General features: G+C 46.4%; 1 protein-coding gene across 1 annotated transcript; it reads left to right on the forward strand.

Annotated features, from left to right (window-relative positions):
- Positions 1–5,349: 5,349 nt before the first annotated feature.
- LOC101937770 (toll-like receptor 2) lies at positions 5,350–12,732 on the forward strand. The gene is made up of 2 exons (XM_005280841.4): positions 5,350–5,489; positions 11,242–12,732. Exon 2 carries the CDS (start codon positions 11,252–11,254, stop codon positions 12,599–12,601), a length of 1,350 nt encoding a protein of 449 aa, XP_005280898.1. The 5' UTR covers positions 5,350–5,489; positions 11,242–11,251; the 3' UTR covers positions 12,602–12,732.
- The last annotated feature ends 276 nt before the right edge of the window (positions 12,733–13,008 follow it).

Consider the following 13,008-nt stretch of genomic DNA (forward strand, 5'->3'; position numbering starts at 1 on the left):
TAGATATGTGGGCAGAGTTGGCATCGAGGTTTGTTGCATGGGTTGGTTCCTGAGTTAGAGTTGTTATGGTGCGGTGCGTGGTTGCTGGTGAGAATATGCTTAAGGTTGGCAGGTTGTCTGTGGGCGAGGACTGGCCTGCCTCCCAAGGTCTGTGAAAGTGAGGGATCATTGTCCAGGATGGGTTGTAGATCACTGATGATGCGTTGGAGAGGTTTAAGCTGAGGACTGTAGGTGATGGCCAGTGGAGTTCTGTTGGTTTCTCTTCTGGGCCTGTCTTGTAGCAGGAGGCTTCTGGGTACACGTCTGGCTCTGTTGATTTGTTTCTTTATTTCCTTGTGTGGGTATCGTAGTTTTGAGAATGCTTGGTGAAGATCTTGTAGGTGTTGGTCTCTGTCTGAGGGGTTGGAGCAGATGCGATTGTACCTCAGTGCTTGGCTGTAGACGATGGATCGTGTGGTGTGACCGGGGTGGAAGCTGGAGGCATGGAGGTAGGCGTAGCGGTCGGTGGGTTTTCGGTATAGGGTGGTGTTAATGTGGCCATCGCTTATTTGTATGGTGGTGTCCAGGAAGTGGACCTCCCGTGCAGATTGGTCCAGGCTGAGGTTGATGGTGGGGTGGAAGCTGTTGAAAGCATGGTGGAATTCTTCCAGGGCCTCCTTCCCATGGGTCCAGATGATGAAGATGTCATCAATATAGCGTAGGTAGAGAAGGGGCATGAGTGGACGGGAGCTGAGGAAGCGTTGTTCCAGGTCAGCCATAAAAATGTTGGCATATTGTGGGGCCATGCGGGTGCCCATAGCGGTGCCACTGGTCTGGAGGTATATATTGTCACCAAATTTGAAATAATTGTGCGTGAGGATAAAGTCACAGAGCTCAGCAATAAGTTGTGCTGTGTCATCATCAGGGATACTGTTCCTGACAGCTTGTATTCCATCTGTATGTGGGATGTTAGTGTAGAGAGCCTCTACATCCATGGTGGCTAGGATGGTGTTTTCTGGGAGGTCACCAATGCATTGTAGTTTCCTCAGGAAATCTGTGGTGTCACGGAGATAGCTGGGAGTGCTGGTGGCGTAGGGTCTGAGTAGGGAGTCCACATATCCAGACAGTCCTTCAGTGAGAGTGCCAATGCCCGAGATGATGGGGCGTCCAGGATTTCCAGGTTTGTGGATCTTAGGTAGTAGATAGAATAACCCCGGATAGAGCCCCGACCGGGGTTATTCTATCTACTACCTAAGATCCACAAACCTGGAAATCCTGGACGCCCCATCATCTCGGGCATTGGCACTCTCACTGAAGGACTGTCTGGATATGTGGACTCCCTACTCAGACCCTACGCCACCAGCACTCCCAGCTATCTCCGTGACACCACAGATTTCCTGAGGAAACTACAATGCATTGGTGACCTCCCAGAAAACACCATCCTAGCCACCATGGATGTAGAGGCTCTCTACACTAACATCCCACATACAGATGGAATACAAGCTGTCAGGAACAGTATCCCTGATGATGACACAGCACAACTTATTGCTGAGCTCTGTGACTTTATCCTCACGCACAATTATTTCAAATTTGGTGACAATATATACCTCCAGACCAGTGGCACCGCTATGGGCACCCGCATGGCCCCACAATATGCCAACATTTTTATGGCTGACCTGGAACAACGCTTCCTCAGCTCCCGTCCACTCATGCCCCTTCTCTACCTACGCTATATTGATGACATCTTCATCATCTGGACCCATGGGAAGGAGGCCCTGGAAGAATTCCACCATGCTTTCAACAGCTTCCACCCCACCATCAACCTCAGCCTGGACCAATCTGCACGGGAGGTCCACTTCCTGGACACCACCATACAAATAAGCGATGGCCACATTAACACCACCCTATACCGAAAACCCACCGACCGCTACGCCTACCTCCATGCCTCCAGCTTCCACCCCGGTCACACCACACGATCCATCGTCTACAGCCAAGCACTGAGGTACAATCGCATCTGCTCCAACCCCTCAGACAGAGACCAACACCTACAAGATCTTCACCAAGCATTCTCAAAACTATGATACCCACACAAGGAAATAAAGAAACAAATCAACAGAGCCAGACGTGTACCCAGAAGCCTCCTGCTACAAGACAGGCCCAGAAGAGAAACCAACAGAACTCCACTGGCCATCACCTACAGTCCTCAGCTTAAACCTCTCCAACGCATCATCAGTGATCTACAACCCATCCTGGACAATGATCCCTCACTTTCACAGACCTTGGGAGGCAGGCCAGTCCTCGCCCACAGACAACCTGCCAACCTTAAGCATATTCTCACCAGCAACCACGCACCGCACCATAACAACTCTAACTCAGGAACCAACCCATGCAACAAACCTCGATGCCAACTCTGCCCACATATCTACACCAGCAACACCATCACTGGACCTAACCAGATCAGCTACAACATCACCGGCTCATTCACCTGCACGTCCACTAATGTTATATATGCCATCATATGCCAGCAATGCCCCTCTGCTATGTACATTGGCCAAACTGGACAGTCACTACGCAAGAGGATAAACGGACACAAGTCAGATATCAGGAATTGGCAATATACAAAAACCTGTAGGAGAACACTTCAACCTCCCTGGCCACACAATAGCAGATGTAAAGGTTGCCATCTTACAGCAAAAAAACTTCAGGACCAGACTCCAAAGAGAAACTGCTGAGCTCCAGTTCATTTGCAAATTTGACACCATCAGATCAGGATTAAACAAAGACTGTGAATGGCTATCCAACTACAGAAACAGTTTCTCCTCCCTTGGTGTTCACACCTCAACTGCTAGCAGAGCACCTCACCCCCCCTGATTGAACTAACCTCGTTATCTCCACACTGATATATACCTGCCTCTAGAGATTTCCATTACTTGCATCTGAAGAAGTGAGGTTCTTACCCACGAAAGCTTATGCTCCCAATACTTCTGTTAGTCTCAAAGGTGCCACAGGACCCTCTGTTGCTTTGGTCAGATACATTCTCTCTAGCAATAATCATGCTAAAGATCTGACCTGTGAGCTAGACGGAGGATTTTTACTGTGGATAAACTACCTGGATGAGCAGGAGAGGCCCTTTAAACTATCCTTTGCTCTGTATTTCGATATAATTGTCCTTGTTTCCCTTGAAACACAGAAGGGGTTGTCAGGGGACAGGACCCCTGGACATGGTGGGTCCTGACTGTGTTGGTCAGGGGAGCCCTGGGAATGTAGATCAGGAGGCTTCACCAGAGAACACATTAGGGAATTGTGCTGCACTCCGCTTTCTGCTTTTTTCCCTGGGCTCCTTTGGTGAACTGCACAGTATGTGGCACTGCCTGTTAGCCAGGTGTTATTTGTGCCACTCCTTCCAAGAGTTTCTAGTCCAGATAGTGACTATGGGGCTGTATTACTGAGGGATTTGATTCATGCCTTGAAACTCTTTTCTCAAGTAAATTCACCAACACCGCTGGTGATCATGAGGGAAGGGCTCTAGCTGTTTGCTCTACGTTTATGGTGCTATGGCTATTTCATGTTATTTCTAGCATTTGCCAGTAAATGTTCCCATCATGATTGTAGTATACACTTATGAGAGTCATTCAATTACATCAGTCTGGGATTTGTACCTCCACTTATGGCAGAGAGAAGCTACCCCTGCTGAATATGCTGTACTGCTGCTGAGTCCAAGAAGGTATCAATGTGAGATTTCTAAGGATAGATACAGCACTGGACCCAAGGTTTAAGAATCTGAAGTGCCTTCCAAAATCTGAGAGGGATGACGTGTGGAGCATGCTTTCAAAAGTCTTAAAAGAGCAACACTCCGATGTGGAAACTATAGAACCCAAACCACCAAAAAAGAAAATCAACCTTCTGCTGGTGGCATCTGACTCAGATAATGAAAATAAAAATGCATCATTGCACACTAGTTTGGATTGTTATCGAGCAGAACCTATCATCAGCATGGACGAATGTCCTCTGGAATGGTGGTTGAAGCATCAAGGGACATCTGAATCTTTAGCGCATCTGGCATGTAAATATCTTTTGATGCTGGCTACAACAGTGCCATGAGAACACCTGTTCTCAGTTTCAGGTGACATTGTAAACAAGAAGCGGGCAACATTATCTCCTGCAAATGTAAACAAACTTGTTTGTCTGAGCAATTGGCTGAACAAGAAGTAGGACTGAGTGGACTTGCAGGCTCTAAAATTTTACATGGTTTTATTTTTGAATGCAGGTTTTTTTTTACATAATTCTACATTTGTAAGTTCAACTTTCATGATAAAGAGATTGCATTACAGTACTTGTATTAGTGAATTGGAAAATACTATTTCCTTTGTTTTTTTTACAGTGCAAATACTTGTAATCAAAAATAAATATAAAGTGAGCACTGTACACTTCGTATTCTGTATTGTAATTGAAATAAATATATTTGAAAATGTAGAAAACATCCACAAATATTTAAATGAATGGTATTCTATTATTGTTTAACAGTGCGATTAATGATGATTAATTTTTTTAATTGTGCGATTAATCGCGATAAAAATTTTTAATCGCTTGATAGCCCTAGTTTAAACTCTGCTAACAGTGCGATTAATGGCGATTAATTGCTTAGGTGGCGGGGAGGCTGGAAGCGCTGGGAGGGAAGGGGAGGAGCAGGGACTCAGCGCACTCGGGGGGGGGAGGGAGAAGGAGGCGAGGAGGGGGGAGCTTGGTTGCCGGTGGGTGCGGAGCATCCACTAATTTTTCCCCGTGGGTGCTCCAGCCCTGGTGCACCCATGGAGTCGGCGCCTATGCTCTTGAGTACATCATCACCAGGAAACCCTTACCCAGTCGAGGTAATTTAGGTCAAGCTGCAGTTTTGGTGGCCCCTATAATTCACCGCGGATGGCTCATGGTTAGTTGTCGATGCATATATGAGCCCCACTTGTCTCCCTGTTCCCCTTGGTAGAGTTTGCAAGGCTAGCACTTAGAAAAACTACCTATTTACATGCAACTGGAGCAGACTGGATCTGGAGTCAGACAAACCTAGAACCCTGCAATGCCGTTTGGACAGAGGTACTTTTCAGAGCAGAAGCATGCTATAAGGAAATCAAAGCAAGATTTCCTTAGCTTTCTGGGCAGCGGAGCACAGGAAACCCAGTTCTCCCCCTTTCTGTGGGTTGGGCAGCCCACTGCTGGTCAAGACAGCATTCTGGGTGTGGAGGATTTGGGTAGGATTATGAAATGCCTTACACCCATTAGTATTTCCCAACAGCATTTCTGTTTCGGGAAACAAACAGAATAGATTTGTGCAAAAGGAAGTAGCAACTGGGAAACTCTGTCTGACAGTGAGTACAGCGAGTGAAGAGTTTTGAGTGAAGGAGGATCCCATGCAGGAGAGTAAAGCTGCTGACAAGAGAAAACCACTGACATCTTAATCAAGGACGCCCCAAAAGCTAAAGGAATCGAGCTGCTTCCTTGGCAGGAAAATATTGCAGGTGAGTCTGTAATGCTGATGAAATGTGATCACTCCCCCAGTCATGCAGGGACACCTGAGAAATACACCTCTGCAAAACAAACAAAGCATTTTTTACCAGCTTTTAACTCTTTAACTGCTGGCACTTTTCGGACTGCCCATAGACAGTCCTGATCAGGGTCACTCAGTCACATAGAATAACCAGACCCTACAGTTTACACATTCCCAGTGTTGTATGGATATTACCAAATGATCCCTTACCATTCCCCGTGAGGTTGGTAATTGTTAGAACTCCAGTTTGAGATAGGGAAACTGAGGTATTGAGAGGTGAACTAACCTTCCCAAGGGTGCACAGTGAGCCACTGTCAGAGCTTTGAATAAAAGAAGGGAGTCACTGATCCCCAGTCCTGGGCTCTGACCACTAGACCATACTTTCTCTTGTGTGATTTGCCATTTCTAACATCTCCTCCTGCTGTGCCCATGGGTTTGCCAGGGCACTTATAGGAGGAGTTTCCCCAGCCTAGGATGTCGCAGCCTCCTCCGGTGCACAGGATTCAAATTGGCACTCGAGTGTTGAGAAGTCCTTCATGACTGGGTGGGACGAAGCAGCTCTCTTTGCTGGAGGGGACTGTTGAGGGGTGGGAGATGGGCAGATTCCCATCCAAATGGGGCTGCTGGCAGGGTGAGGAACAGCTCTGCCTGTGAAGAGAAACAGGCTTTGTCTGGGGTGAAATACCGACTCTCCTCCAGTGGCTGCTACACGTTCACTGGGGCGAGGAGAATGAGGAATCACTGCTGGCTCTTAAACCAGATCTAGGTAAGAATCCTTGTGAAGATACAATGTAACTAGAGAGCTATCCCTCCCCCCCCCCTTTTTTTTTTTTTTTTTAATTTATGGAGATATCCCATCTCCTAGAACTGGAAGGGACCCTGAAAGGTCATCGAGTCCAGCCCCCTGCCTTCACTAGCAGGACCAAGTACTGATTTTCCCTCAGATCCCTAAGTGGCCCCCTCAAGGATTGAACTCACAACCCTGGGCAGGTTGTGAGTTCAATCCTTGAGGGGGCCACTTAGGGATCTGAGGGAAAATCAGTACTTGGTCCTGCTAGTGAAGGCAGGGGGCTGGACTCGATGACCTTTCAGGGTCCCTTCCAGTTCTAGGAGATGGGATATCGCCATAAATAAAAAAAAAAAAAATGTTACTAGAGACACCATGGAGCTGAGTATCTCCTCTGGCCTTTGGGCAAATCTGAAGCTGAGTTCAGGCCTGAACTTTGTGGTTCAGACCCATCTCTGGACTTGGCTGTGACATCTCCTAAAACTTTGGGGGCCAGATCCTCAATTTAGCTCTGTTGGCTTCCAGATGAGACTGATGCTGGAAGCTCCATTGTAGCCAATGGATGTTTTGCCCTGGATTTGAATGGGACCAGGGTTTCACGTGGTGTCACGTCACTGACAGGTTGTGTGACTAGTAATAGAGGCCACCCACCTTCCTCCCAGTGCCTTGGAGATGAGCCTGAGCTAACAGCACTCACTGAACAAGCACTCCATTACTGGTAGAAGGAACTGGCTAAAACATACCCAGCACTGAGGCTTTCCAGCAGTGCCAGCAAGCAGCAGCTCAATCCCTGAGTCCAAGGCAGTAGCTCTCACCGAAGTCTGGACTCGCTCTCATCTAGCTCTCTTCCACCCTCATTCTCCCCAGAGGTTGCTGTGCAGGGGGAATGCCCACGTGCCCTTTGTTGTACTTAAAGTACTGCACAGGATCTTTTCAGGGGGAATAAGACAAAACGCCACATTTATTAGTAATACATGTATTCATTAACACTGTATTATATGCATATAATATATTACACTTACACTCACACTCACACACACAAACACACTCCATCTTGTTGTTACCAATTAGTTGCTCCCCTTAACTTCACTGGCCAGGTGAGTTAGATGGGGAAGGGGGTGGAGCCGGGCTTCTGCCGATCCGGATCGATGCTCCCATGTTGACAAGACGAGACCCGGGGTCCTCTGCAAGACACCTCACTTTTATAGCAGCTTTCCTCTTATGCAAATCTATACCAGATTCAAACTCTGTGTCTGTGTCCATTGGTCCTTTGTGCTGCTTTCTTTTGAGTGTTGTCCCAATGCTGCAAAGAGGGTGTTTTCAAAAGAAGGTGCTTGCTTCTAACCCCCCCCCCCCCCCCCCCCCCCGAGGCCGTCGGTATGTCTGCTTGTCTTTAATGAGCCCACTTGACACGTTTTATTGACCTTGGGTCTGGCTCCCAGCCCCTCTCCAACAGTTGAGGCTGTCTGGAGGTGCTGCCTTCCATGCCTTGCTCATCCACACCTCATTCATTCAACAGGGCAATTGATTAAGAGTGGGGGGGCGGGGGGGAGAGCTCTTGTTCTACTGCTAGCAAAAAGAAATTTTTCTTCTATCTTATTCTATCCTTAGGGGCTATAATATTATACCAAGGGCAATGCAAAGTTTCTAAATGAGGCTTTGATACAAAGTCCCATGAAAACAGAGGTCACACGTGGGTAGACCCACCACAAGGTTATATGAAGAGGCACAATGTAAAGTCATATGAAAATTATTACAGATTTATCTACATTGTCCCCCTTTTGACCTCTCAAGAACAATTCTTGAGTGGTCACCATATAAATCTTTTGTATTTGTTGCAAACAAACCAAACAATTATAACCAGGTGAACATAACTAAAACTATTACAATTGACTAAACACCAGATATAACATAAACACAAATGCAAACAATTATAATTATAATCATTGGAAATACAACAAAACCATTACCATTACAATAATTGGGTACATTGACAAACAAAATGAGGCCCAAGTTTGATGCTGCAATAGCCATCAAACAATAAAAGTCACTGAGGTCAGGACCTTCTTAAGCACACACAACAAATAAGATTTTGTAGGAGTACCACAGTTGTTATGCAAGGTTAAGCTGATTTGGACTTAAACTAACATTTAGTTGCTAAAATGTTGTAGAATTCCCTATTTTTAACAGTTGTTTTCAAGAGGTTTCTGGGGACCTGAAAGATGGGGCCCTACAATTATGGGCCAAGGTTTTACAGGTTATGGGGGCCCAAGAACTACCCTTCAGGGCTTGGGGAAGTAGAACCAGAGTGCATAGAGGAAAGTGTGGAATTAATAATAATACAAGCAAATGTAACTAACAATACAAATGTATGAATAACAAAAATTAAAAACAAAATGACTATTAGAGAACCTAACAAAAAATAAACCTGATGCACTGGGGACCAAAGTCCTTTGGACACAAGTGGTGATTGATAAATTGGATGGACATGGGCGAAGTAGAGAGAGGAAAAGACATTTGCCCTGTTTAGTGTAGTATCCCCTCTTTTTCTAGACCCAATGCTAGCACAGGACACCACTAGAGACAGACACAGAACATGCAACACAGAACACTGAACACAGACTTTGTCATGACACTATAACCATGGTATTTTATAACTCTTCAGCTGGTACCAGCTCTCCTGATGTTCTGGTTCAGAGCCTGAAAGATAGAAGCTTGGAAACAAATTAGCACAGTGCTTTCACCATGGCAGAACCTGCTTGGTCTCTGCCACAGTGTGTTTGGTACTTGGGGCTGCACAAATGGTAATTAAATGGTGCATTTTTTGTGAGTGTAAATCCTCCCTTTCTCTCAGTAAAAGGGCGTTAACACTCCATCTAGAAAAAAATTTCTGTTTTAAAATCTCCAGCCATTTTGCCATGGCCTGGAGATCTGAGGCAGAAGCAGGCACTGTTGTTAACTGTTTCAATGGAATTTTGGCCCTGGGAGGAGGAATTTACCCAAATATCCCAAATATCCCCCTTCCCAATCTCCAGAGGGGTCCCAAAGGTCTGCCCCCTTCTGGGGTCTCAAATGTTTCTTCTCCTGATGTTACTACTGCTGTAAGATTTGAGAGTGCTGTTTCAACTCTCTGTACCCAACCTGTTTTTCAGTTTCTGTATTTATTGCTTGCCTGGGCCCAATTCTGCTTTTTCCAATAAACTGTTCCTTTCCATGGGCACAAGCCTTGTTCCTCTACCAATTTAGCAAGGAGGGTGGGCTTTCCAACTAGCCCCCACCCTTCCTGGTTCCGTTTCTTAAACATTTTTTTCAAAATTGTGAAATTACCACAATATTACTTACAAACAAAACAAAACAAAACAAACAAACATACATTACACTACACTGCCCAAACTCCTATATCCTTCAGAGTTTGGTTTAACAGAACAAGATTTGTAGCTTATATTTTTAACCCACCCTGGGCCAGAGGGAGAGACGCTAAGCCTCCCTTTGTATTACTCGGTCTGCTACCACCGAGGGTTCATACTCCAATTATACAAATCCTTCCCCGGATCAGAGTGAGAAACACTAAGTTCTCCTCTTTAGCTCAGTCTTGCTACGGCTGAGGGTGTATGTACCTTTATAACACAATTTAAACCTAAACTCCTATATCCTTCAGAGTTTGGTTAATCCTTCCCCGGATCAGAGTGAGAAACACTAAGTTCTCCTCTTTAGCTCAGTCATGAACACAATTTAAATCTAAACTCCTATATCCTTCAGAGTTTGGTTAATTAACTGAGAGTTTACGCTCTTTTTCCTATAGTGCCAGGCTTGCTAAAGCTGGCGGTGTGCACACCAGTTTTATAATAACTGTGGATTTTATGCTTGCTCCCCCTTTCGCATTCTCCACCAAAATGTTGTACTTAAAGTACTGCACAGGATCTTTTCAGGGGGAATAAGACAAAACGCCACATTTATTAGTAATACATGTATTCATTAACACTGTATTATATGCATATAATATATTACACTTACACTCACACACACAAACACACTCCATCTTGTTGTTACCAATTAGTTGCTCCCCTTAACTTCACTGGCCAGGTGAGTTAGATGGGGGAGGGGGTGGAGCCGGGCTTCTGCCGATCCGGATTGATGCTCCCATGTTGACAAGACGAGACCCGGGGTCCTCTGCAAGACACCTCACTTTTATAGCAGCTTTCCTCTTATGCAAATCTATACCAGATTCAAACTCTGTGTCTGTGTCCATTGGTCCTTTGTGCTGCTTTCTTTTGAGTGTTGTCCCAATGCTGCAAAGAGGGTGTTTTCAAAAGAAGGTGCTTGCTTCTAACCCCCGAGGCCCTCGGTATGTCTGCTTGTCTTTAATGAGCCCACTTGACACGTTTTATTGACCTTGGGTCTGGCTCCCAGCCCCTCTCCAACAGTTGAGGCTGTCTGGAGGTGCTGCCTTCCATGCCTTGCTCATCCACACCTCATTCATTCAACAGGGCAATTGATTAAGAGTGTGGGGGGGGGAGAGCTCTTGTTCTACTGCTAGCAAAAAGAAATTTTTCTTCTATCTTATTCTATCCTTAGGGGCTATAATATTGTACCAAGGGCAATGCAAAGTTTCTAAATGAGGCTTTGATACAAAGTCCCATGAAAACAGAGGTCACACGTGGGTAGACCCACCACAAGGTTATATGAAGAGGCACAATGTAAAGTCATATGAAAATTATTACAGATTTATCTACACCTTCTATTGGTGCCCCGTACTGGACTCAGGAACGATGTGCTGTGAATAATCCTAGCCTTGTTCTGGTGCTTGTATTGCATGGAGCAAAGGCTCTGGGGACCACCCCTTGCCTCCCATTGGCTTCACTGAATGTTGCTGCTTGCAGCCCCAGCTCTGTAACAGCAAAGGCCTGGGCTTTACTCTTGCTCTTCTGTTTTCTAGGCTATTCATCATGCACATCACTCAGCTGTTTGTGGTAATCCTGCTCATAGGATTGAAACTCTCTGAGGTAGTAGGTGACTGCTCCTTCAATAAGTCCCAAAGTCACTGCACCTGCTCTCTTTTGGATCTGGAAAATGGGGGAAACCTCTTTCAGTGCTTACCTGCCTTTGTCTTTGAGCTTCGAGGAGGAAACTTGGAGAAATATGTAGGTTTTGCATCAAGAACAGTAAATCAACAGGTGCTCGACATTCTGCAGACGCTGCAGGTGACCAAGATTGTCTTTGGAGATCTCCTAGTGCCGGAAGTTCTCTTGGCAGCCGTCATGAAGTTCACTTACAACATGCATATTACAGATATCGAGTTTGAAAGCTGCACTTTCCTTGGAAATGCCAGCTGGTTCCAGATGGACAGGTTGAATCTACCTGTCTCCTCATTACGCTTTCATAATGTGACCTCTGCCTCCCTGGCTGAGAGAAACAAAGACTTTGCCCACCTGAGTAGGTGGTTGGAGACCCTGCAGAATCTGACTGTGACACAGTCTCAGGTCACCTACATTCCATGCAGCATTGGCAAGGTTTTCAGAACCTTACGCTATCTGGATGTGTCGGAAAACCACCTCCAGGACCAGAGCATGAGGCCTTCGTTTTGCCAGGGGGCTTTCCCACAACTCCAAGTATTAAAACTCCATCGCAACAATCTGAGCTCCTTCTACACCATGTGTGAAATGCTGCACCAGCTGGAGAAGCTCGTCCACTTAGACCTGAGTCAGAATGACCTCCTGGCTATCCCCTCCTCCTCATGTCAGTGGCAGCCATCCCTCCGCATCCTCAACTTGTCCACCACAGGCTTAGATCACATCGCCCTGCCTCTGCCCCCCAATGTTGAAGTATTAGATGTGAGTTCCAATAACCTTCATGCTCTAGACCTTGCACTCCCCTTCCTGAAGAAACTCCACCTGTCCAATAACAGGCTGCATGCTGTCCCCTCAGCCAAAAACTATCCTGCTTTAGAAGTCCTCAGTCTAGATGGAAACCTGATCTCATACCTCCCAAGGGATGAGCTGCAGTCTCTGAGACACCTGCAGAGCCTAAGGGCAGGTCGGAATCTCTACAACTGTTCATGTGCGGGTGCCAGTGAGATCCAGGCCTTGGCGAGCATGGAGTCTTTGATGCCCGACTGGCCTCAGGACTACACATGTGAATCCCCATCTCATTACCAGGGCACCCTGGTGAAGAATGTGCCTGCTTCAGTGCTGCAGTGCAACAAGGCCATTGTGATAATTCCTGTCACTGTACTTCTTGTACTGAGCTGTTTGGCTGGGATCATTTGCTTTGCCAGACGTAAAACACGGTCTGGCTAAGCCAGCAGCTAGGCTTTGACCACAAAGGCTCTGTCCTTCACAAGGCAGGACAGGGGCTGTAGAACATCACTGCCTGCAAATGCATATGATCTTGATGACCAAGTTGCACTAAAGCACCGCTGCCTGAGGGGGCAGCCTATCCTGGGGCTGCCACCCAGCCTAATGGGCTAGGAAGAGCAGACATCTAGCCAGCTCCCCAGGAATAAATTGACAGAGACATCAAGTGCAGGCCGTTCCTTCAGGAGGGAACCCCTGAGCACTGCCCCTGCCCCTGCCCTCCCCCTGCTCTGTGGGGATCGTATGCTGGATGGTTGCAGACATCTGAGGTACCAGACAGGTTTTTGACATCGCTTTAAAGCACAGGTGTGATCAGAAAAGTAACTGTTCCCCATTGATGTTATGGGGCT

The sequence above is a fragment of the Chrysemys picta genome, chromosome 8 (assembly GCF_011386835.1).
Source record: "Chrysemys picta bellii isolate R12L10 chromosome 8, ASM1138683v2, whole genome shotgun sequence".
NCBI classification, from domain to species: Eukaryota; Metazoa; Chordata; order Testudines; family Emydidae; genus Chrysemys; species Chrysemys picta.

Bases quoted from the DNA above. Each gene is read 5' to 3' on its own strand.
- LOC101937770 (XM_005280841.4), top strand. From the start codon at position 11,252: ATGCACATCACTCAGCTGTTTGTGGTAATCCTGCTCATAGGATTGAAA.